This window comes from Poecile atricapillus, chromosome 10 (genome assembly GCF_030490865.1).
Source record: "Poecile atricapillus isolate bPoeAtr1 chromosome 10, bPoeAtr1.hap1, whole genome shotgun sequence".
Lineage (NCBI taxonomy): Eukaryota > Metazoa > Chordata > Aves > Passeriformes > Paridae > Poecile > Poecile atricapillus.
Genome location: NC_081258.1, coordinates 8,225,590 through 8,250,788, shown reverse-complemented (window position 1 = coordinate 8,250,788; position 25,199 = coordinate 8,225,590). Strand labels below are relative to the sequence as shown.

Genomic DNA, 25,199 nt, shown 5'->3' with positions numbered 1-25,199 from the left:
GCTCAAAACAGTGTCTGAGGTTCCTGAAGGGTGCTGGGCTGTCCTGTAATGACTGTGAGAAGGAGATTGCTACTGGAAAGGAAAATTCAGCTTCTACCAGTGCTCAAAGCTCAGCAATGTCACCCAAATTAGTGACTGAATTGAGGCCTCAGTGAAAAGTATGAGTAACATACCAGAAGCTTTTGGGTTTTTTTGAGAGAAGCTTCTATTTTATTGTTCATTCACAAATTCTGAACACAGCACCAGTTCCTGAGACCTGTGCTGGCTTATGGTCATATTACCAAGCAGATTTACATGTCCTTAGACATCTGAGTTGTCTTTAGCAACAGTGTTGTGATGCAGCTGTGACTTCATCAACTCCATTGACATCATTCACTCCTGAAATCATGTAGTTCTTGTGTTTGCATGTTCCCATACATCAGTTCCCAAGCATTTCTTAATTATTGAGGACAGTGAGGGACGAACAGGCAAGACCAATACTTAGTTGATATGGTGTTTTAAAATAGATTACCCTTGTTTTTTTAACAGTTACAGGCATCTGGGATTAGTTCTAGGTAACAGGAGTTTCCATTTTTCACTATGGCTTCTACTCCTCCATGGGAATGGAAGAGTGGAAAACTGCAAGAGCTAGAATATGTTTATTCATTCCAAGAATCTTCTTGTATGTAGAGATGTGATTACAGTAAGGAGAATTTAGCTCAAATGAAAATATTTAATTAATATTTAATTAATATCTTAATACAAATATTTTTCACCAAAACTGTAAAATCCTTTGATGGGAAGGTGCATCTAACCCATTAGAAGAACAGGGCAGTGCTTGATGCCAGTGTACCTTTTCAGGCTTTCAGCGCTCTCCTGATCTCCCTTTTTTAAGTGCTGGGTGCTGGCAAGTGAGCTGACCTGTTAGGAGACAGAAGAATTTATAAAGTGCTTCCATTAGTGTTGAGAACAATAAATCATTAGTTATCAACCTTAAATCTGGATAGAGATAAAGCTCATACTTGCAGTGCCAGCTTCAGTTCTACAGGTTTTTGGAGAAATGGGAAAGTCTGGTGTGTTTTGGGTTAGCTGTGTTATTACAGTCACTGCCTGCTGCCACTGCAAAATGCCTGGAGACAGATGCTGTCCTTTGCTTGGTTTTGTGGACAGGCAGATAGAGATTGCCTGGTGACAGCCTGGTGGACTGGGAGGGTGTGGAGCTCTGTGTCCCAGGCTCTGGCCTGTGCCTTGCTTGGAGAGCAGTCAGGGTGTAGTGGGTGAGCAGCTTTATGGCAAACTCCAATTTTGCAATATGTCCATCACTGTCCTCCCTTTTTGTTTCTGGTCATGAACACTTTTTGAAATTGGAGCATGAGGTTTATTATAAGACCTTAAGATAAGTCTGTGCTTTGATCACAGGCTGCTGAGTGATACCTGAACTAGGCTGGAGTTAGTGAGGTTGTGTGTGTACGTGACCTGGCTGGGAAACGTGGAGCAAAGCACAGGTGAACGTAAGAACAAATTACCTTGTGCTGAGCCATCTGCTAACTTGGGTCTGGTTTTTGCTATTTGCTGCTATCTGGTGATAGCAGCACAGACCTGTCCAAAGAGCTCCACATTGCAGGGGAAGCACAGAAAAAGAACTTGCTGCCTGCTTGTTCCTCTTTTTCCAGCCTTTGCTGTTTGTACCAGGGCTCTGCTCATCACGGGCTGGCTCGGGATGGGCTGGGAGCAGGGAGGTCTTCTTTGCATTTCTGGGTGAAACTGTTGACAGCATTCCAGGGATGCCTTGGGAATGCTTATGGAAGAAGTTCTGTGGGGTTGAAGTCAACAAGAGGCTATGAATTGAGCTTCCTAGGTTCCAAACCTCTAACTTTTTACTTAAAAACCAGAAAAAACACACCAGCATTAAACTGTCACTTACCCAAGGCTTTCTTTGTATGTAGGATTGTGCCAGAATAATGTTCACCCTGGTCATTGTTGCAGGTTTTCTTAGAGCTGTAATAAAAAGGGTAATGATTTTTTTCTACTTTTACTCTTTGGGTGTTTTGGTTTTTTTGGGAATGGGGAGGTGGGGAGGCTATGTTCACCTGTAGGGTTGGTGCATGAAATCCTTAACTGCTTTTACTAACAGGTGAAGGGCTGATGTGCAGCTCTCTTGTAATCAGTTACCTGCAGAAATACTTTAAATGTTGCTTATTTGCTTGTGCAAATCAGGATAGGAGGCCAGATCATCACTAGATTTTTAACTATATGCCAACCACAGGAAATACTATGCCTTTTCCTAATTTTGTGTAATGCTTTTTGCTACATAGAAGTCAGTTGTAATTTGATGTCACATGTATTGCTGTGTGAAGTCTTTAGTGGTCCTGTTACAAAACAACCCTCTTCTCGAATTAACTGGGGGGGAAAACACTGTTTAAAGATAAAAATATGCTTCTGTTTTTAATAATTCTAAAGGTGACATGTGAGATGTCAACTACACAAGAGATGATATAAAGCTAGAGGTTCTTTTTTGGTATCACCTCTTACCAGGTCATAATGAATTTATTTATAATATGTATATAATGAATATAATTTCTATAATAATAATATACATAATGAATGAACAAAAATTCTTTCAGTAATGAATTTTTAGATACCTCGAGACAAATATATTCAGAAACATTACTTTTCATTCTGTCACCAGCCAAAAAGCAACAGAAACACAGCATCATTTCTTTTTCTACTGTCTCATGTTTCACATGTCATACTTTTTAATCAATGTGAGTAAAGATGACAGGAGGCAAAAACCCTAAAAGTGAAAATTTTGGGAAGCAGTGACCTAATGTATTAATCTGTTATGTTGTTTTAAAAGGATGCCTGCCTGCAAAGGCAGGGAGAGACTGGAAGAAGGAAGTAAACACAGCACTGACTAATAATTCAGGAGAGGTGTAACTGTCCATTTTACAGAGTCTCAGTGCCTACATAGTTGCAGGAACCTAGTGGGAAATAGACACTCTTGGCTGTAACTGTAATTTCTGTGTTCCCCTGTCATTTTTAGGCCAAAGATAAGTCTGAGGAGAGTGGTGCAAAACCTAAGCATGTGCTTAGTAACAGAGGAACCCAGACTGAAAGCAAGAAGCCTCTGGAAGGTATGTATCCCTCCAGGCATGCCACAAGCTCTGACTCTAGAATGTGCAGCAGACAAACTGGAAATTAATAGCCTGCTATTTCCCACTACCTGAATTACTCAAATGTAACTGAGTAACTTTGCCTCTCACTACTGGGAGAATAGAATTGTTCTCACCGCCTTCACAGGATGATTTATCCCCAGGATCAAGCACCACAAAAAGATAGAAGATAAAGAAATTAAAACCTTTGTTTAGCTGAATAGCTGGGGTTTTTAGATTTGGGTTCCACTGAGCTGGAGAGCAGAGCTTGTTTGGAGAGACTGTGAAGATAGTGGCCCTATCACATAGCAAACCTAATAAGTTCTTTTCCATTAATATATCTGAAGCAGCCCTCCCTCTTCCCCCTCTCTGAAAAAGGGACGTGTTGACACCAGGAATATCTTTTTTTGATCAGCAAGTTTCATTGGCCTGTCAGGGCCAGATTCCTATTTAGGGTGCATCTGTCAGGGCATTGCCCTGTTGCATCCATTGCTAATGCCTGTGGAGTTGCAACAGGGGTGAATGTGATGTTGAGCAGGCCCTGTCACGCTGTTGTCTTCACAAATTGTCATTGAATCCTTTGCTTTGTGGGCAATCCCCTTTTTAGCTTCATCGCTTTGGAGGTGACAAAAACAAAGCAAATGGTTCCAATTTTGACTCAAGAGTAAGATGGGGTCGTGAGCAAACCTTGGTTGCTGATGATCTGAGCATGTTGAATGTTAATAATCACAGCCATTGTCATGAGAAGGTGATGAAGAACCTTCTTCTAGCCCTTTTGTGGAAGCTGGTGGGCGCTGTCTCACGCCTCAGTGTGGCTCGGAGCCTCACTGGGTGTGTCTCTGCCCCTCTAACTGGGGAGAAGGATCTGGTGGGATCAGGAGGGTCCTGCAGGATCTGCAGTGCCTTAAACTACCTGTTTGATTTGCCCACAAAGTGGTTTCAGATTTTAGATACTATGAACTCGAGCCTTGCAGGTTTTTTGTTTGCTTTAAGGAATCCAAATTCACTCTGTGGCACTGCTGGAAAGCCACCAGAGCAGGTAAAAATCTGGGTTTAAGCCATGAGCATTGGTAGTATCTCCAGCCTGATGGGGTAGAGATTTTAAACCTTCTGGGGAATTTCTGCTGTCTTTTCAGGTGTAACTCTGCAGGTTATTTTGAGAGGTGTGTTGCTTTATTCCTTCTCTGTTTTGCCATCACTTTTGCCAAGGATAGTTTATTAACAGATTATTTTATTCAGAGACAAAAAGCGTGAAGAAGCTGGATGAAAACAAGGGAGCATGTGAGAAGGTGAATACTTCCAGTGCTGTAGCCCACAAAGCTGACTCCAAACCCCAGATTAAAGACAGAACAGCGCAGCAGCAAGGGGTAGAAGGTGCTGGCAAAACACAGAGCTCTAAGAGCTGTCCACAGCAAAAGGACGTCGATGTCAAAGCTTTGAATCAACACAACGGTCTTCCCTTGGTACATCAGGACCATGTGGGCAACCAAAATGCTCCTGCTAAAACACAGAACGTGGACAAAGCCCCACGCCTTGATGAGTGCCACAGGCAGCTTGTTCATCAGAAACCTGGGAAGAATGAAAACAAACCTGCAGCACCGAGTGCGGCATCCCGGGAAGCCGTGCCCTCCACATCCCGGGCTATATCTGACACGGGGTGTGAAGTGACACATACCAGGTAGTGGCCTTGGTAGCTTTCTGTGTGACCCAAAACCTTTTCACGTGTTAGAAGGGAGAAAAGGAATTAAAGGAGGCAGCTCCTGTGGGATGGGATTGGAGTGGAGAGACCTTACAAGGGTTAAGGGAGAAGGCTTAGGGGCCTGTGTCAAGTTCTGTACGGCTCAGGTGGGAGGGAGGGGTTTGAGGCATCAGCACTTGTGTGTGCTGACGTAGGAAGGTGACCATCACAGAAGAGCTCAAGTAGTTTTAAACCACTCACTTCCTCCCAGCTCCTTGGTTTTTGTAGCCATGGGGGTGAAAGGAATTTGAGATATTTATTAATGTATGACAAAATTGAAGAACTTGTGTTTGTTGTCGTCAGTGTTTTCAGTGCCTTGATTACCTAAAGATTGTTCATTTATTCTTCTCTAGCAGGCTAATATGTTCCTCATGTAGGTGTTTCATAGTCCATTTTCCTTCAGATTATTTATCTAGGATTTTATTTTAATTCCACTTATTTAAAATCTAAAAAGCCCACACAACAGAAAACAAAAATCCCCACAAGCAAAGGACTCCTACCAACTAAACCTGAAGAACTGGAACTTCAGTGGCAGATTTTAACTGCCAATACCTTCTCTGTCTGGGTGGGTGACTGTAAAGTGTGTGTGGGGTGATAGACACTCATCCACACACACCCACAAATGTATGTGTGACTTCGGGTGGGGAATTTTTCCTTCGTTCACTTGTACAAATTTGGTGTCTGAGCGCCAGGTTTTGGGTTGGGGATGAGGGAGACCACAGGTAACTGGAAGGCAGAAGCTGGAGTAAGCCCCAGGGGCAGCTGCAGCCCAGGGCATTGTCATGGTTTGGAGTGTGAAGTCACATGAGGGTGGTAAATGCCTCTCTAAAATGGATGCAACTTTTAATGAAGTTTGTAAGCCCACACAGAGGCGTCAAAGGAACATTGTGTTCCCCAGCTTGGAGAAGTGCCCGAGAGTCCCACTGCATTCGGGCTTGTCTAGATAGCAGAGGAAGTGTTTGCTCAGAGCTGGCTTCAGCTGCTCTCACAGCTCACACCAGAGCAGCTCAGATCCACAACACAGCACCAGGGTGTTAAAGGTGCAGAAAATGAGACATTTCAGACTCTTGTTTTACGAAAGCAGAAACATTTTCTGTTATAATATCTTTTGTAACGAGGTTGCTCCATCAAAAGAGGCAATAGCCTTTGTGAAAATGAGGTACGTTCTCTCCCAGACATCAGACACTGTCTTCATTTGCCATTGTGTAAAGTCTACTTTACAACTTCACAAGTTTCAATTCAGCCTCAGTAAAATCAGACTGTTCAAGACAGTTGGAGCAGTAACAGTTGACTCAGACATTATCACACAAATCTCTTTGATGCAGTTTAGGAGCACAGAGAATTGGTTCTAACCTGTATTCTTTTCAGGCAACACAAGAGGGGAAAAAAAATCATTAAACTTTTCCAGTAGTTTAAATGCCAAGGAAAATAGTACTGATGGAGTGAGAGAGTTTATCAAAGTTAGATTTTTAAGAGAAAGTTGTGGAAAGAATGCTATCCCATCAGAAGACCCAAACACAGATGGCTCAGTGTGCAGGTCAGCCAGCTGGAAGGGGATACAAACCATCAGATTTGTAGAGCTGTATGAGCAGCCAGCCATTTAGATAATCAGCCTGTAATTGCCTGTGAAGGCAATCACTATCCTCTCTCTGCCCAGATGAGTGGTGTTTTATTAGACCAACTGTAATAATTGCAAAAAGTGGGTAAGTTTTTAAATGTGGGATTAACTCTTTGCAGGGAAAGGCATTTTGTTCAGCAGAAAGGCAGACATGTAGGGAGATGAGGACACAGAGAAAGAATCAGCATTCTTTTTGGTGCTCTCCCCGTCGTGTTCATGAGTCTTTCCCAGCAAGATTGGTAGTTAGGTTTTATCAATACTACAGTGATTTATGGGTTTGGAAACTTAGAGATTTTTCTTTCCTGTACAAAGTTAGAAAAACAAGGCTGGCCACCTGCATCAATATCAAATGTCTCCTGTTTGCTCTGCAGGATATCCATCAGTGTACATATGACTGACATGAAAGAAAAGATTGAGATGGCCAAGGAGGGAAACCTAAGTGACAGCAGAGGTAAAAGTCCGAAGTCCACACCAGCAGACTTGAAAGGAGTCAAACAGGGGCCTGACAAATTGAAACTTCAACAGAGTCCTAAAAACATCAGCTCCAAACCAAATTCAGAAGTTAAAGGGGACAATAAGCAAAATGAACTTGTATCTCAAACAGGGAAGCAACAGCCATCCCTGAGAAAGCCCAAACCAGGTGAAAAACCTGAAGAGAAATCAGAATTAAAATGCGAGCCCATAACCTCCCAGAATACCCCTGCCAAGAAGCCTGTGAAAGATGCAGGGGTAGAAGTGAAAATCCATCAAGAAACAGCAAAAGTGAAAAAATCCCCAACAGATAGCAAGTCTGAGAGGAGAGAATCTGAGACTGCAGGGGGAAGCAGACACGACGCTCAGCAGAGTGCAGGAGAGGCACCAGAGAAGACCAAGTCTCTGGAAGCTGGCAGAGCTCTTCCCACTCAAGGAGAAATCATCGGTAAGTTGCTCACTGTTGCTCTTGAAATTTGTACATTGAGGATTTTGTGCTATTCCTGCCTGTTGTATAGACAATAAGAGCAGGAGCAGTGCTCAGTAGAACACCTGTGTCTTACACTTCAAGGGTGTTTTGCAGTGGGTACCTTTGATTATGTGAATAACAGTTCACAGGTTCTTTTAATAGTAACTTCCCTTTTAAAGTGTGTTTTGGGAAAAAAAAACCAAACTCATTTACAATAAAATAGCATGAAGTGTATGAGTGATGAGAGTACAAGAATTTTGAAAAAATCTATTTTCTTTAGATGAAGCATTTGTTCCTTCAGATAGAGCGTGCAAACCAGGCACACTTTAGCAGCTATGGACTGGAGATCCAGAGCACAGAATGCAGGAGATGTTGTTTGTTGTGGCCTGCTGTGTTCTTGGCCATGGATCTCTTGGTTCCTGAGGGAACTCTTGGTTGCATTGTCTCAAGGGATGCTCTCTCCTGGCAGCACATATGTGTGTGTGTTCCAGAATGTACAGACATGGGCAGATGACCTGACTGCTCTGGTGTTCTGAGCCGGGGCTGGAGATGAGTTGAATACACGTTAAATTGCAGCCTGAGATACCTGGAGGTTAATTATAAAATTGCTTTCATTGGGGACATAAAAAAATGGGTTTAATGAAGCTTTACCCTAGAAAACCTTGGACACTAAGTGATCACATTAACTAATTTAGCTTACCACAAATAGACTAAAATTAATGGTTGTAATGCTAGTAATTGCAGCTTTAATTGGAAATTGTCTGCAAAATTCTTGCTGCTAAGAGGAACCTCATGATTTTATCAATCACTGTCCTCATTCCTCAGTGCTGGGTATTTTTGCTGGTTTTTCTGGCTGTCACATAACATTTAAAAGATAAGTGTGATTTTATTTTCAAACCTTCAGGCAATATTTTCTCTTGGCCCTTTCTGTTAATGCATCAACTAAGATGTTGATCTCCTAAAGGCGTCCAGTGGGTTCACTCTGTTAAAAAAACAGAGTGGAGATTTGGGAGGAGGGATCCTGATCTCAGTTCCAGGATTGTGTTCCTTGTCTGTAAAAGGGATTTAGCAGCAAAAGCCCCTCCCATCCTGTGGGGTGAAAGCTGCAGTGTGAGGAGGTGAAGCAGGGCAGTGATGTGTGCAGAAATGACCAGCCTGTCTCCCCTGCAGATGACAGCCCCTCTCCTCCAGCTCCTTTCGAGCACCGCATCGTGAGTGTCAGGCAAGCAGAGGTGACCACGAGCTACTCCGTGTGTCGGCACGAGGTGCTGGGGGGGTAAGTGTGCCTGAGCCCAGGCTGTGCTGCTGCTGGGGAAATGCAGGGAGCTCTAGAGCTCTGCCCCAAGGGGTGTGTGAGGGACACACCAGCTCTCTGCAGCCACAGGGTTCATCCTGGAGTCCCTTTGGTGTCACGGCTGCTCCTACATCAAGGATGTCCCTTAGATGGCTGGTTTCTGCCACAGCCCCATTTTCAGATGCCTGACTGCCATCCTGGTGACTGTTTGTTTCATTTGTTATAATAATCCTGGCCTCAGTGTTGTGAGAAGAACCTGTACCCTTAAGTCAGACAGATTCAGAGCATTTGAAAAGTCAACAAAGCCCATTAGGTAAAGTAGCTTCCAAAATCTTTTTTTTTTTTTTTTTTCTGTACTGAGCTGAACATTAAAGAAAACTAAGGAGGAGTTATAATTATTTTGACCTTACATTTAGTTTTCACTCATAGGAAGTCTGCAGCTGCTTCAGCTTTTGTATTCTTGTATCCTTACTTATGTGACAAGAAGGCTTGATTTACACATTGATCCACGTACAAATATGGCTTAATAACTATAAGCAATGTGATGCAATAGTGGGGAAGATGGTGTTTAGGAATCATCCCAAGGGGCATTAACATAGCTGTGTGACATGGGGGAGAATTTACAGCATGCCAGAAATGCAGGCTGCAAGTGGCTACAGTTACTGGTCTTATGGTCATTTAAAACGTTCTGAGATCAGGACAGAAATATCCTTGTTAATATACCCACTACCACATCCCTGAAGGACAGCAAGGGGGTCCAGTTACAGAAGGGAGCCAGAGCATGGCCAGGCCATCATACCTCAGCAGGACCAGCGAGGCTTAATATTTTAATGTAAGCACTGAACAACTGGCTGGAAAGATAAAACTAATCCTTCATAAGCTGAGAGAAAGAGGAGCTCCATGCTGCTGGCCACCCGACTCCGTTCGCTTTGTACTGGGCTATTTTTGCTCATGATAAGAATAGTTCCAGGAGAGGTTGCTGTGCTGAGCTGTGCTGAGCTGCTTTCCCATCTTCTCCTTGGCATCCACAGGGGGCGTTTTGGGCAAGTCCACAAGTGCACGGAAATATCGACGGGGCTCAACCTGGCAGCCAAAATCATCAAAGTGAAAGGAGCCAAAGAGAAGGTGACCACACTGCTGGGAGCTCTGACCCTGCCCTCCCTGCCAGGGCCCCGTGAGGGGCAGCTCGTCCTTGGGTACCATCAAATACTGCAAAACCTTGGGCTTGGTGTGACTCTTTACCATCTCCTGTACTCATCAATAAACCCCCTATCCCCTTGACATCTGTGGTGTAGCTGTTGTTGGGCTTTATAAATAGTTCTGTTTTGGTATGTTGAAACTTAAGGAGCATATTTTGTTCATTTTTTGTTATTTTTTTCAGGAGGAAGTAAAAAATGAAATTAACATCATGAACCAGTTAAATCACGTGAATCTGATCCAACTTTATGATGCTTTTGAAACCAAAAATAATATCACTTTGATCATGGAATAGTAAGTTTAAATGGTCTCAGATGTCAGAATTGTCAGATGTTTGGGTTTTCTCAGGTCACTAAAGCAAATGGGGAATGATAATTCTGAACTGTGAGGAAGTGAGCGGTTTCCCAGCCTAAGAGAGAGTTGATCTCACTTTTAGAAGGAAATAACAATGTTTTAAAGATAATTTCTTCAGGTTAAAAGCTTGTCAGAGCTTTATCTCTGACTAATTTTCTCCTAACTTCCATGCTGAATTAAGTTCAGTTGTCAGCTCATGTGAAACAGCTTTCAGTTTGAGAAGTTCCAGTTAGTAAATTTTGTAGGTTGAAGACTTGTTTTCCCATGACTAGTAAGATGAGTGAATAAGATACTTTTGAACTCCCTATAGGTTCTCCAGGTCCCATAGGATCACCAGGTTGTGTGGGTTTGGGTTTGACATGTGTCCCCCAAATACTAGTGACAACTTTCCCATTTTTGAATATAGATTGATACTTAATTTCAAGAGAAGTAAGTCCCTTCAAGTCATTGAGGCTGCTGATACCTTGGATGTTTTGTTAGGACTCTCAATTACAGAGCCTAATTCCCAACCTGGAAATAAATCGAGCTAATGCAAGATTTTAGGGTTTTTAATGCTTTTTCTATGTGAAAATTTTAGTCTTGATGGTGGAGAATTATTTGACCGGATCACAGATGAAAATTACCATCTGACGGAGCTGGATGCCATCCTGTTCACCAAACAGATTTGTGAAGGAGTCCACTACTTGCACCAGCATTACATTCTCCACTTAGACCTGAAGGTCAGTTGTTTGTGCTCTCTGTGCTTTAGTGGTGCTGGTTCAGGCACCAGAGAGTCTCTGATTACTGAGGAGTAATTTCTCATTTCATGGACTCGCGTCATAAAGGAGTAGCCTTAATAGCTACAATGAATGGAGCTTTAAAGATTGATAACTTTTTCCCAATGTCTATTCAGTAGCTTGCTTGGAATCATCAGGATACTGGGTTTTTGCCTTTCTTAAATCAGCAGCTTTTCATTCTCTGTAGCATTAAACAATCTCCTTTTATCATTGATGAAAAAACCCCACTCAAAACCTCCTTGGCCAGAAATGCCCACAATCTTCCCTCCATTTCCCCTACACTTTTTTAACAGTGTACAAATTCAGTCATCTATAGTTGGTACTTTTTACTGCCTGGAACCAACCTGCAGCAAAATTGCAATGGTTTCCTCATGGTCCCTTAATAACTGACATTTTTAAACAGAAATACAAACTGTTTTTTTTCTGCCTGCTTATATGGCACCTTATAAATGACATTAGACCAGGCTGGCTTATAGTCCTGCAGTTATAATACATTTGGACCCCATCACTCCCCCATCCTCACCTTGAAAAATATTCGCATTGGAAAAAAAATAAGTAAGTTTGGGTGTATTGATCTGGTTTTTGTGGCTTTTTATGGAGGGAATTGTATATACTGTCTTTTGCTAAATATCTCTTTCAAACATTTAACTCAAAATACCCTCTTCTCTTTTTGTAGCCTGAAAACATCCTATGTGTAAGTCACACAGGAAACCAGATTAAAATTATTGACTTTGGATTAGCAAGGCGGTAAGAAAGTTCAGTTGTGAATTATTTTAAGAAAAAAAACCAAATCCAACTCACAAACCTCTGACATGTTTCTGGTAGTTCTTTGGTGGGGGGTTGTGTTTTAATGGCTCTGTAATAATTCTGTGTGAGTGAGCTAAGCATTATGCTTTTGCAGGCATGAGTTTTCTGCTGTGTGCATTAATTATCTAATTACATTTTCAAATAACATTTCCCTTGGATAAAGCTTTACTACTGTTCTAATTATCTCAAAATTATTCTCCATGTAGAGCTTTTACTCTAGGGACTCTGTGAAGGCTCCCAGAGACTTCTTGACTGCAGGGTTTCATGGTGCAGGTTCTAATTGTAGAAATTATCTGCTAAACTCTTTAAGTAGCTAAGTTGATTGAAGGAAAGAAAGGAGGAAAAAAAAAGAGTTTGAGCTGTCCCATGTGAAAAAGGAAACCCTCAGAAAAACAGGGACTTTTCTCCATTCTTTTATTTTGCTTACATGAATTTAAAGGAAAACTGTGAGAGCATAAGACAATCACCCTAGAATAAAAATGAATTATTTCTATTACTGTGACAGTAAGAACTATAATATTTCTCTAATTATTTTCTAACCCCTTTGAGATTTTTCTTAAGTTAAAAGCTGGTACATTCATGCACAGATATATTTATATGCTTGTATATAAGTATCTGTTGAAGAACTTTGTTTCCATAAAATCCTTGTGAAAGAAAAAAAAAGTACGTTAAATTTGGGGGTTTATTTGTTTGGTTTTTAAATTTGGAGGGTAAAGATACAAGCTTCTACTGAAGCAGTTTTGTGAACAACATCATCCAAGAGAAAGAGATTTACAAGCAGTGCTTCAGTGGTTTGTTCTGTCTGAACACAGATGTTACTCCAATTGCTGTCAGTGGCAATTGTTTCTGGTTCAGTCTCATAACCTTGCCTTGTTTAGCAATAGCAAAAAGAATAGAAATATCATTTCCCCCTATATGGGGGCACTGTTACTTGTTCCTGAGCCCAAATAATCATCTTCAGTCCCACCTTAGTAGTTACATTGTGTTCATATCTGTGATGCAGATGTTTACCCTGGGTACATCTCACCAATCAAATGCTCTCCAAATCTTGTATAATCAAAACTGCTTCGTTTGTTTCATGAATTTTGGACAACATCTGCTGGAAATCACCTGTGCTGCCTGGCAAAGGGTAAAGCTGCCACCAGTCTTTGGGGGAGCTCTTTGCAGGTTTAGTGTCCTTGTTCCTCCTGGCTCTGCTCTGGCAGGGGGATAACGATGGAATGTTCCCCTGGGGTCAGCAGTGCTGCCCTGGCTGCGGGCACTTGGCTCTGCTCCCAAAAGCCAGGCCTTGCTCTCCCCTTGCTGAGAGGAGCTCCTCACTTGTGGCTCTTCTCCCGGTACAGGTACAAACCCTGTGAGAAGCTGAAGGTGAATTTTGGGACTCCGGAGTTCCTGGCTCCCGAAGTGGTGAACTACGACTTTGTTTCCTTCCCCACGGACATGTGGAGTGTGGGTGTCATCACCTACATGCTGTGAGTGGCTCTGCCAGGGGTCTGTGCTGGCTCCTGGGGCCCTGCAGGGCAGGAATGCAGCAGCCACTGAGCACATCTGGCTGTGACTCCTCCTAATTAATTCTGTTAAAAGCCCCAGCTTTTCATACAGAGGCACCTTGCTGTGTGTCCAAAGTGTCTAAAACAACAAATGGTCCTTTTGATAAATATGTAAATGTTCTTCTCCCTTATCATCTTGCTTAGCAAAGTAAAATGGGTCAGGTTGGTTTTGGTTTTTTTTACTCTAAAAGTTGCCCAAAATATGTGAGAATTTTAATTTTGATTGTGTTTTTGAGGACTTGAATTAATTTTTAAAGTTGTGATCTCATAATTTTACCATCTTAGACTTGGTGTCCATCTGCACAGGAGAATTAATATTATCTGTGGCGGGCCATGGGTCTAAGAAATGACCTGTTGTGAGCAGGGCTAAAACCTATCTCTGCTATCTGGATGGCAACCATGGACAGCTTGTCTGTCCAAGGTCTCTACCTTCTGATAAGCTTATTTTGCATCCCAGAATCTTTCACAGACATTTTCTGTGAACTGGATAAAATTCTGGTTTAAATTTGTATGTTAGCCAAAACACAATTGCATGAAGTAATAAATGATGGAAGCAATCAATCTGGGCTTAGAGACTAACTGTAAAAAGTAATTATGTTCAGAATTCTGTTTAATTCAAGCCACATATGGATATGGGCCCTGATTTGGGAAAGCTCTTGAGTCCCTCTAGCTTTCCTAGCTGGGAAAGCACTGAAGGGATGTACCTAAATCCTCACTGAATCCATTCCTTGGGGATCTATTAATGGTGTTCTCTGACCTGAGTAAACTGCTAGAGGGAAACACTAAACTACAACACTTAATTGCCCCAAACTGCTGCCTTTTCATGGCAGGGGCTGAGAAGTGGAACTCTCCATAGCTGAAAGGGCTGAGGGAGCTTTTTCCTCTGTAAGATAACAACAGTTATAAAGTAGAGGATTCATAGAAGGAAAAACATACCTTGCATATGATAACTGCTCTTCTTCCCCCACCCCATCTTTCTCTTTAAGGCTTAGTGGCCTGTCCCCATTCCTGGGAGAGACTGATGCAGAGACAATGAATTATGTAGTCAATTGCAGCTGGGATTTTGATGCAGAAGCATTTGAACAGCTCTCAGAGGATGCCAAAGATTTTATTTCCAGACTGCTTGTGAAGGAGAAAAGGTACCTCTGTGTCTGATTGTGAGGACAGTAGCGCCAATGATATTAAAGTCTTACCAGCCAACTGTTTGGATTGCAGCCAACAATGAGAAATTACTATGTGACATTTTTGTGTGCTGGCTCTGGGCTTGCTGGGCAGTTCCTCAGTGATTCAGAAGTCCCTGTTTTAAAGGAAGGTGTCTGTGTACCCTGACTGAGGAAAGTTGCTTTTTACAGTAGCATCAATACAGGCAGAACATAGGAAATCTGGAAGGATTTGCAGTATAGGAATCTGTCTCTAAAGCTTTTGCTTCTCTGAGCAAAAACTATTTCTATTGTTATTTTGGACTCTCACAAGCCTTGACAGAAATTGCAAAAATGCCTCTTGAAAGCCATGGAGGATAAATGGAAGCTGCAGCTGTGAAAATGTGCATTGTTCTCTTCAAAAGTGGTCTACAGGCTTTTGGGAGATATTAGGGAGAGTTTGGGACTTAACTCTGCTTGTGGCTTCTCATTCTTGGCTCTACTGAGATCAAGTGATTGCACATATGAAACAAAGCAGAGAATGAGGATCATATTGATGTCAGACCACAGCTGGGGGGGTTGGCTTGGTACAGAAATTTTTCTCTTGCTGAGTAGTGATACAAAACTAATCAAATCAGGAAATGATGCATACAGTAAAACAGATTGTGTGGTTGAGAGGAATTCAAAGGAGTGCTTAGCATATTAACAACTTCCAGATCATTACCTAAATCAGACGAATCAGTTCTAGTACTAATTTCATTTTGAACAATAGGTTCCTATGAAAAACAAAGAATTAACTGAAATTTAGCATATTGCCAGCAGGAGAAATCTAAGGGTTTTTTCTCAGATTGTAATGATGATTTGCTGTGAGACTGTCAACTTTGAAGTCTTCCATTTTTCTGTGCAATGGGATTAGGGTGTCCAGAATGATACTGTGCAAAGTCTGGTTAGAAGCTGTGAATGAAATGAATATGTGAGGGAGGAGTTTTGTCAGTGATTAGTTGGCCCAGTTGTTCACAAGGTGTGTGGCAGCCTCTGCTCTCCTGCAGCCCAGGCACCTTTGGGTGGCTCTGGCCTTGTGCAAGATCTGCAGCCCCCTCCCCTGACTGCTGAAATCAGGGTGAGCAGGCAGGAGTTGTCTTTTCATCATCTCAGCTCAGACAGAGCTCAGCAGTTAGGCATAGGCTTCTGATTTGAAAAAAAAAGCAAATTAAACTTTTTTCTCAACACCTCTACTGCAAGATTTCCTTTATTACATCTATTTCTCAAACATTTTAGGATAGGCTGTGACATTTGTGCCCATCATTGGATGTTAGGTAAAGTATGCTTAACTTGATCCAAGTTGAGGGTGAATAGACAATCATGCTTTTTAAATATGAGGCACAGAATGAGCTTGTGCTGTCAGGACAGACAGATAACACAAACGTTACTTTTCTGTTAGCAAAGTTCTAAATTTTCATGATAAAGCGTTACATTACCTCATGAACTTAACCACAGCTCAACTGAGCCACTGCAGAGCCACCAGCCATCCTGCATCCCACTCACCCCTCCTGCTGGAGAGTGCAGGATGCTATCGGGATCCCAGGCTCAGGGATGAGCAGCATTTGCGCTCATGTCCATTCATTTGAGGTGGTTTCTTTATGGCTAACAAGGAGGAGCACTGAGGAGGTGAGCAGAGGGGCTGGCTGGGTTTTCACTGCAGATCCTTCCCTGCAGCTGCCGGATGAGCGCGACGCAGTGTCTGAAGCACGAGTGGCTCAACAACCTCCCTGCCAAGGCCCAGAAGTCAAATTTCCGCCTGAAATCCCAGCTGCTGCTGCAGAGTTACATGGCCCACAGGAAGTGGAAGGTAAATACACAAAGGCTGGTGAATCTGCTTCCACAGGGAAAATCAGCACAGCACAGGCAGAGCCATTCCCTCCTGTGTGGGGGCTCACTGGTGCCCACAGGCTTCTTGGTTGTATCAGTTGTGAAGTCTATTTTTACCTGTAAATGAAGCATTTTGTTCTGCAGAAGGATATTGCTTCTATTTCTAGTAAGTTTGGTTTCAATTTTCACACTGATTGGTCTTTAGAAGTTTTTTACATCTTTTGTTCTATATGTTCAGAGGCTTCAGATGCTACTTTATCTTAAAAGTTCATTCTCTTTATACTTTTTCCATTGCTAACAGTTGCACTGATCTGTTGTCACTAAGGAGTAGGGATATAACTTCAGGCAGTTTGAGCCTCTCTCTTTGGGATAGAGGAAAAAAAAAATTAGGCTTAAACCCATCTTCAGGATGTTACTGATAACTCCAGGCTCCTTCTGAACTAAGTTTTTATGAAGTTAGAGGTAATAATTTGTGTTTGAGTGTTTGTAGATAATTGATCCTAAAAGGTGACCACAGTGATCTTGTTAGAAAGAAGCCTGTGGAATTGTGAGGCAAACTCAGTGAGCACCATTTCCTTCTCTTCTGCCACTGGGGAGTTGCATTTCCTTGCCAAGGAGTTAAACCAGAGGCTTACATTGTTTTCAGTCCTGCACTGCAACTGCATGGTGGCAAACTCCTGCACTTGCATTTTAAAGCTGACACAATCTAAGGACCTATCACTGTACAATTAATAGTAACACTGAAGTACCTCACAGTGCCAGCTGCTCTGCAGGAACCACTGCAACCCACACAAGCTGGGGGTCACTAGAGGGAAATGGATTTACCAGCAAGAAAAATCCCTGTCAGATGCAGAAAAGTTCCTTTGCCTTGGTTGCACTCACACTTGGACTGTTCTGTTCACAGAAACACTTCTATGTGGTGGCTGCTGCTAACAGGCTGAAGAGATTTCAGAGTATGTCTGTGAAGCTTGCGTGAGCTTGTGTGAAACCTCCACCACTCCTGGAGATGGACATGAAGCCATGGAAGGAGGACTCAGTGTCTTCAAACATTTCTATCCCTGTTTTATAACATAAGGTTTTGGGACTGTCTTCCTCAATTATTCTGTGTGTTAGTACTGCGGTTCCAGAAGTGCCTTAAGGAAGAGGCACAAGATTTCTGAAAGCAGAAGCTATTTTGTTTGTTTTTACAAGTTTTTAGTTGTTCTATATGGTGCTGGAAAAAGTGGCTGTTACTGGGGCTGACTTCTTGCTGAAGGCTTTGATTCTGCAGAGTATTGTTGGTGTGTTTATAGCAGAAAACCCCTGGCGGTTTTCTAGTCTCTCCCAGCAAGCACAGGATCTTTAAAGACTTTCTTCCTGACTGATGTATGTGTGTTACCAGCTTTAGAGAATTGCCACATAGTGGCACAACTTGTCCCTTAGGTGTTTGTTACTTAAAACAGAAGATACAGACATCATTTTCTTTCCAAAAGGTAATTTCCCCACAACATGAAGATGCTCCAGTGCAACTCCAGCTCGGATGGTTTTGGTTTGTTGTTTTGGGTTTTTATTATTCTACTCTCTCCTTTAAACAACAGTCACTGCATAGTTAGGAACTATGAGGAACCCTGGTTTGAAGTAACTTAAATCAACCCATTGCTGCTGTTTCTAAGGGCAAGTTGAATTAGCTGAACTGATTGAACTTCTGGAAGGAGATGTGTGAAACTGCCATGAATACAAATCACCTAATGACTGTTGGGTCTATGCAAAAAGATCTCATGGTGTAGAGAAAAGAGGAGAATTCCAGAGTTTTTGTTTTTAAAACTTGGAAGTGCTTTTCATTGTCCATGACTGCAGCACTTAAGTTGTTAAGTTTTAGTCTGAGGATTTGTTTCTCCTCTCTGGGAATTTTAATGCAGTCTGAGAAGCTGGTATGGTGTGACATGCAAAAGAGGTTTCATTTCTAATAGGTTCAGTGACAGTGAAACAAAGTGTTGCCAGACTCTGCCTTTACTCCAGTTAGGAGGTTGAAGCCCTTTTTTCCCCCCCTCACTTTGCTCTTGAACATTAAACCTTTTCTTCACAATATTAACTTATTTTGGATTTTAAACTCTAATGTGTAGAGTTGGAGTCACAATCTTTCAGATAAAAGTACAACACTATTTATTAAACCTGTGGTTTCCTGTTCTGGATTCTGCAAAACTCAGTGTGAACTGGATGGGCTCTTAGGAAAAATGGAAACTAATATTACTAAAAGTAGCTTTCTAGCAAAGGCACGTGTAAAGCTCCTCTGAACAGTATGGCCTGTCACATACCTTGAATTTGCAGAAGTGTTGGTTGCTAATGATGAGGTTTGTAAGACTGGCTTACTCTAGCTATTTTTTTCCACTCAAGTGCTTCTCACTGTGCATAGTCCTGACTTCTGCAGTATTTCCAGAATTGGGACAAAGAAGAATCTTGATAATTTATCACCTTCTATGAAGGCCCACTTTTGTTCGTGCTTTCCTTCCACAGTGTTTATGCATGCTGAATGTCACTGTATTCATTGGTCTGTATATTTCTGAATTAATACTAATAAATTTCATTAAAGTGGAACAAGAATATTCATCAACTTTGGTTGAAGTCCCCCTGCCAAACAAACCTGAAAGTGTTTCTGGGTAGGTCCAGAGATACAGGCCAGGCAGAAAACATGCAAGAGAAATGGAACAAAGACCTCTTCTCTAAGCTTATGACCACGAGACACAAAAAAATGTTACCCAGACAACATACTTTTCCTCTGGATATCTTCCTTCTTAAGGCACAGGAATCTCCTCCATGTTTTTTATTTTGCATTCCAAGTACCTGTGCCAAGAACATGATGTCATAATATAAAGCTTTTCCTTCCAGTACTTTTATTGTTTCTTGGGAGTATTTGGGACCCCTTAGAAAAGCACAAGAGATTTCATTCCTATACATGTGAAAATAAGTAAAATTTATTGACTAAACAGTACCTATTAAAAAAACCCCACAAAAAACCTAAAAAAAAAATAAGGCTTTATTTCTCTGCTGGCTTTGCAGTTTAACAAGGCACTGTTAGTTCCAATTCCTCTTATTTCAATGACTGCTTCCAGACAGGGGCCTGAGGGCCTGTAACTTATAACTTATTTACACTTAAAGTAGCATTAGAATGTTACCTGCTTCTTGCAGCAAGAAAATGAAGCTGTTTTACCCCTAATGCCCCAGCCTGGTGAGCAGTCACATACACTTCCTATAAAATCCCATCACTCTGTGGTGTCATTTATTAAAAATAACATTCTTAAATACTGAAAACCTAAATAAAATCAGTTGTCTGCTGGGCAGCCATCACTCATATACTACTGGATCTCTTGTTGGAGCAAGGGGAGAGTTAAAATTAAGAGCAAGCAGCAGTTACATTACTGGGTGACATTACAGAGTCAGTACTCCTTGTCTCTCGTGCCTTAGCAGCATTTTCCAGGATTTTCTTTTTCCATTCTTCATAATCCTGATTTGTTTCAGTCTTTGGCTGTTTACATGGTACTTCCTCATCCTCTTCAGAGCCTATAGGAAACAAGAGAGGCCATCATGCTGCCTGGGGATAACAGGCAGTGAGCAAATGTACAGACACCAGGAGGGGGCTGTCCCTGGGGGTATCTAATCCTGTGCTCACTGCTCCCCTCACCTGCTGGGACAGACACCTCTGCACCAGCTCTCCTTCATTCTACTGGGACTACTCAGTATAAACTCCCCTGTCCTGCTGCCAGGCTCTTTGTGCTTCCACAAAGGTCTGCAGGATGGAGGGAGCTGCTGTGAGCTGCAGCATCATGGCTCATCACACAACTAGAACACTGAGCAGCAGGAAAGCTCAGAACTACTCCAGTGAGGTGATTTTCACTCCCAGCTAAACACAACTTACCATCTTCCTGCTCACACTGCTCCAGGGTGCTCTGCAAGCTGTCAGGTGTCTCTGCAGCCGGTGGAACATCTTCTAAAAAAACAAATAAATTGCTTTGCTTTTGAATGGTATTTGGGGCTCCACGGGTGGCTTAAATGTAATTCTCTGACAGCAGTGCCACCCTCCACAAGTACTGTTGTCCAGTGAGAGCTGTTCCCTGGTCCAGACTGATGCTCAAGCTCTACAGGAGGTGCCAGCACTTCAAGTATGGCATGGACTGACTGGCTGCTTTAATTAGCAGGCTGCTAATTAGAAGCAAATTGCTCCTGCATTGGTAACCACAATGATCCACCTTGTTCATTGCCCCAAACCACCTTCTAGATCACTCGGGCAGTATTACCAATTATTTATTTTCCTTCTGTTCCATTCCCACAATTTTTGTAGATACCCACAACAGGCAGGGGGCTGTCCAGGTATACAGATGCACATTCTTCCCTGAATTCTTATGGAAATTCACACTTGTCTTCAGTTGCTTTAGTGCTGGGGTAATGTTTGGGTTTCTATAGGGCACGTGCCTAGGAGACAGTAGCAGCTTTTGGGTTAGATTCAGGAAGCCTGTTGCAGAAAACATCAGGGGATGAAGACACAGTGAGAGAGGATAACTTTCAGTGGGAAAGTGAGAAATGAAACCCTGGGAAAGAAAAAAGGAGAAAGAGGAAGCAGCAGAAATACAATTAGGGCACATACTGTATTTCAGCCTTTCTCCCCCACAAAAAGGAGCAGAGAGAGCTGCAGGCTCAAGAGTGGGCAAGAAATATTCCTGACATCTGCCCAATGTATGAGGAGGGGTGGTGCCAGGAAATGGCTGAGTTGGTACCAGAACAGCAAGGCTTATGCTTGTTAATCTTGCAGTGGGGGAAAGGAAAGCACAGGAGTGAGTCAGCCTGAGGAAAATGTTTGTGATAATTTGTGTGTCAGGTTGCCATGTTAACAGGATGCAGAAACCAGGCAAGAGGGAGGAATCCATGATAGGTCAGGTAGTATGGGAGAAGTAAGGAATAAATTGCAGCAGCAGATACTGTAAAGAGCAGTGAGAATTTGAGAAGAGAGGAAAATATTTTTGTCCTTGCCCTTTTTTTCCTATTTTTGTCCTTGCTAAGCTATTGCAACTTCTCCAGAAGCAAGGTCTGTGAGTGGAACTGGGCTCCAGGAAACATGTAGGAATGGATGGGCAGATTTGGCTGAAAGGGGACAGCTGAAAGTGATCAGACTGAAATCACCAGTGGAAAAGGATGGGGCTCTGTGAGGCCATGGGATGGCTGTGCTGTCTTACAGGGACAAAGCCAAAAACTTACTGCTGAGCTGCTGGCTTATCTTCTCCAGCTGATTGCACAGCCGGTCAAATATTGCTTTTTTCACTCCAGATGTAGCCAACATTTTAGTTTTGTCCACTTTTAGCTTCAAACACCTACAAGAGAAAGTTATCTCTGTACAAAGCAACACTCCAGCAACTATCACTTAGGTGAAGTGATAATTACTGTTACAACACTGCCTGTGAGAATGAGGAAGGCAGGCCTGACGTTTTGTTCCACCTATCCTTGTGTCAGTTAGAAACAAATCTGCCTAAAAATCGCCTATACTACTCAGTCGATACAGCTCAATTGAAAACTCAGGCTGAGTTCAACTTACACAAAGAATTGTTTTAGGAAAAGCTAACTTTTCAGATTTTTGGGGAAACAGGACAAAGTACCACTACAACAAAAAGCTGAATGTGACTCTGTGTCAAGAGAGGCCTTGGCAGGAGCTGTGCAACTACACAGCACCTGTACTGCTGATTAAGACTGTCACAAGTTGTAATGCTGAGGGAGAAAGATCTCTGCATGCAAGCAAATTCTTCCCAAGTGCTGGCTGAGTCACCTCTCTTAGCTGACATGGGCATACAGCTATCAGAGCCATCTCCCAAATGCTACAGCACCCTCAGGATGTGATGGCATAGCTCTTGGGGCTTTTCCTTCTTCAGAATGGCTGCTTGGTGCTCAGAAGCCCTTTCTGCACCTTGAGTTTCACTAAAAGCCCTGTAAGTTTTTGCTTTATGCAGTGCACATTGAAGGCTTCAGTAAGAGGGAAGGCCTGGTTTGCTCCAGCTGTCTCCCTCTGCAGGAGCAGGGCAGCAGGATATGCTAAGAATGAGCTGCTGGCACTGGCTGCTGTCTCTGCAGGCATTTCAGCCTGTAGAGTCTCCCAGGCTACACTCACCTGCATGCAGTGCACAGTGCAGCTGTTATAAACAGGGGCTTGGAGAGATCCAGGTCTGCTCGCTGTGCTTTGGAGAGGCTGCCTTCATACCTGGGGAACAGCAAGTGATAATTGGACAGTGCATTTGCCTCACATGAAGCTTTCAAACCCATCTGTCATGCAGCACTTGGAACTTGAACAGGTCTGTTGCACCACCTGGGCCTCTGCAACCCTCTCAAGCAGAAACAGCAGCTCCTGGCTGAGAGGAGCAAAACAGATGAGGGAAAGAAGGGATGACCTCCTCTTCTGGAACCAGAGGTATTTTAAACTGGGGACCTGGATCAAGGCATGTCATAAAATCTACTTCATGTACTCCTGATCCACGCAGCACTTTTAGCTCTCCCTAACATCCTAAAATTTACAGTGAGATGCTCTGCATAAATCCATCCCACAATAGAAGGTAACATTACAGCTTCTCTGATTCCTGTAACATGTGTTACAGAGAGGAAGGTTTATAAATGGAAAATGGCAAAGTGGATGTGCAGCATTAAAGAATATAACTTTTTATTGTCCACCTGCCCCAGGCTACTTTTTTCCAGTTTGTATTAAGCAGCACCAAGCAAGCACAGCCTTTGTGCACTGACCTAACAGCATTTAAACATGTGCTATCAGGGTGACAGCACTGCAGAACAGAGCTCTTCAGGGACTGCTCTGCTTAAAGCAGATCATACACAACGGAAAATTTTAGTTAACTCTGTTGAATCTCCACTGAACTGTTCCACCTATTGGTTTTACAGGTAGAGTGATGTGCATTTTGACAGACCTGTATACCCAAAAGGGAGGATTTATTTCTACTGAGCATTACTTCTGAGCTGTGCCCTGATCAGCAGTTAAAAGGATGACAGTGTGATGCTATGGGCAAATACAGGGATTAAGAGCCCTATACTGTTTACACTATTCCCAGCTGAAAAATTCCAAGCTGGACAATGACTTGCTGAGATTCACAGACTAAATCTTTCTAACAAGTATTCTAATAAGTGGTCCAGCTCATGGCTGGATCTTCAGTGCTAAGAACTCACATTAGAGCTCCAGTCAATAGGAGATATCTGGCCCTTCCAAACATCAAGCTCTTTACACACCTAAAGAACAAGGAACCTTACTTGTGGCTCCCAGTGTGCCCACAAGAGCTCCTCACCTCTGCAGGATTTCTGAAGCCATGTTCACTGCCTCTGAGCAGCAAAACTGCACAGCCAAGTCTCGCATCCCCAGCCTCTGGTTCACCTCTAGCAAACACTCCAAAGACTTCATGGAGCTTTGGTAGGTGGTCTTGTTCAAACCAGCGAGTTTAACACAATAGCTCTGTCAAGACAAAGGCAAGCCCCAAGAATTAGCGAGATTTCTTCCTGACATCTTAATCAGGCAACCAACAAAACCATTAGGTTCAGTTGCTACATTAAACAAATTTGTGCAATGAATAATATAATGAAGTATATTTTGACTACAGAAAGATTAACCACCTAGAAATGCCACATCTTTTAATGCAGTGATATTTTTTGATGGTTTCACTGGCAGTGAGATTTGACACTTCCATATATAATGTGGCCCCTTTATCACGAGGTAGTTAGTGGCAAAATTACCAAAGTCTGGATTGAAGACATAAGCAACACCTTCATGCAGTCAGGTCCAATTAAATTCTCCTCTGCTGTAAATGGACAATCATGAATAGGTCCTACCAGGCATTATTTTGACAGCTCAGTGCTATTCACATGGCAGATTTACATATACCCCTACAATGAGAGATTTCTTGGAGCAACTGCTTTTTTCCCACAGTAAAAGGGGACAGATCTTCAATTCAACATCCTTGCTGACAAGAGTTACTTACTACAAGAGTTGAAATTAAGTTGAAATTATACCAAAGCAAGCTCAGTTTGTGAGGGACTATGACAGTGATGTCAATTTTCACTGTTTCAAACTGAGCAGTGGAAGGTCTAACACAGGAAAGCACGGGATTTAGAGGAAGGTTAGTTATTATTTCCCATTCCTGCTCCCAACACACACTACAGAACAATGGTTTTGTGGAGTCAGGCAGAATGCAGCAGCCGGCCAGGTCACACACTATCTTACTTTGTCAAATGGTTGTTTCATGAAACTCGCCGCCAGGTCCAGACACATCACAGCAGTGCTCGTCGCCGTCATCTGAGCCATTAACCCCGTGCACTTCACCTGGGACAGCCGCAGATACTCCTCAGCTTTTCTGCAAAACACCCAGAACACAAAGCCCTCGTCAAACCCACAGCTACAATCCAGAATTCCCGACAGGACTCGATCCAAGGTTCCGCAGCCCGGCTGCAGCCCGGCCTTAGTGCCAACGCCGCCCTTTCTCTGAAGATGTGCAGCGGCAGCCGCGGCCGTCCCACTGAGCCCGCGGCTCTGGGGCTTCCAGCACACCCACCAGACCCGAGGCGGGCGCTGCTGCGGTGCCGGGGCGCCGGGCGGGAATAGCACCGAGGCGGTGCGGGCAGGGGGGCCGGCGGTACCTGAGCACGGCGGGCTCGGCCAGGCCCAGCCGGGCCGCCATGGCCCGCACGACCCCGCGCTCCATCGCCCGCCGCGCCTGGCGCGCACGCCGCCCATTGGCCGCCCGGGCCGCCAATCACCGCCCGTTCCGCCAATGGGCGCG

The 25,199-nt window shown here is 43.1% G+C and overlaps 2 protein-coding genes across 9 annotated transcripts in view; one reads left to right on the top strand and one right to left on the bottom strand.

Moving 5' to 3' along the window:
* Positions 1-19,223, top strand: part of MYLK3 (myosin light chain kinase 3) — a 33,550-nt gene extending 14,327 nt beyond the window's left edge. For 4 of the 7 annotated variants that reach the window (XM_058845943.1, XM_058845940.1, XM_058845942.1 and 1 more), the window contains exons 2-13: positions 3,023-3,113; positions 4,371-4,809; positions 6,859-7,406; positions 8,598-8,703; positions 9,753-9,846; positions 10,103-10,212; positions 10,850-10,991; positions 11,725-11,795; positions 13,199-13,327; positions 14,392-14,544; positions 16,261-16,393; positions 17,318-19,223. In XM_058845943.1, the coding sequence (XP_058701926.1) occupies positions 3,023-3,113; positions 4,371-4,809; positions 6,859-7,406; positions 8,598-8,703; positions 9,753-9,846; positions 10,103-10,212; positions 10,850-10,991; positions 11,725-11,795; positions 13,199-13,327; positions 14,392-14,544; positions 16,261-16,393; positions 17,318-17,389 (2,088 nt within the window). In that variant the 3' untranslated portion in view covers positions 17,390-19,223. Of the gene's footprint in view, positions 1-1,925; positions 1,992-3,022; positions 3,114-4,370; positions 4,810-6,858; positions 7,407-8,597; positions 8,704-9,752; positions 9,847-10,102; positions 10,213-10,849; positions 10,992-11,724; positions 11,796-13,198; positions 13,328-14,391; positions 14,545-16,260; positions 16,394-17,317 lie in introns of all 7 variants that reach the window. The other 3 variants (XM_058845939.1, XM_058845941.1, XM_058845937.1) reach the window with 1 other exon arrangement.
* Positions 19,224-19,342: 119 nt separating this feature from the next.
* Positions 19,343-25,152, bottom strand: ORC6 (origin recognition complex subunit 6). 2 transcript variants are annotated; one of them, XM_058845952.1, is made up of 7 exons: positions 25,057-25,152; positions 24,644-24,773; positions 23,715-23,878; positions 22,541-22,630; positions 21,640-21,752; positions 20,306-20,377; positions 19,343-19,950 (listed from the first exon to the last, which is right to left on the bottom strand). In XM_058845952.1, the coding sequence occupies exons 1-7, from the start codon at positions 25,119-25,121 to the stop codon at positions 19,784-19,786; spliced, it is 801 nt and encodes a 266-aa protein (XP_058701935.1). In that variant the 5' UTR covers positions 25,122-25,152; the 3' UTR covers positions 19,343-19,783. The 2 variants fall into 2 exon arrangements, with proteins under 2 accessions (XP_058701935.1, XP_058701936.1); XM_058845953.1 differs by having other exon boundaries at positions 24,972-25,097.
* Positions 25,153-25,199: the final 47 nt, after the last annotated feature.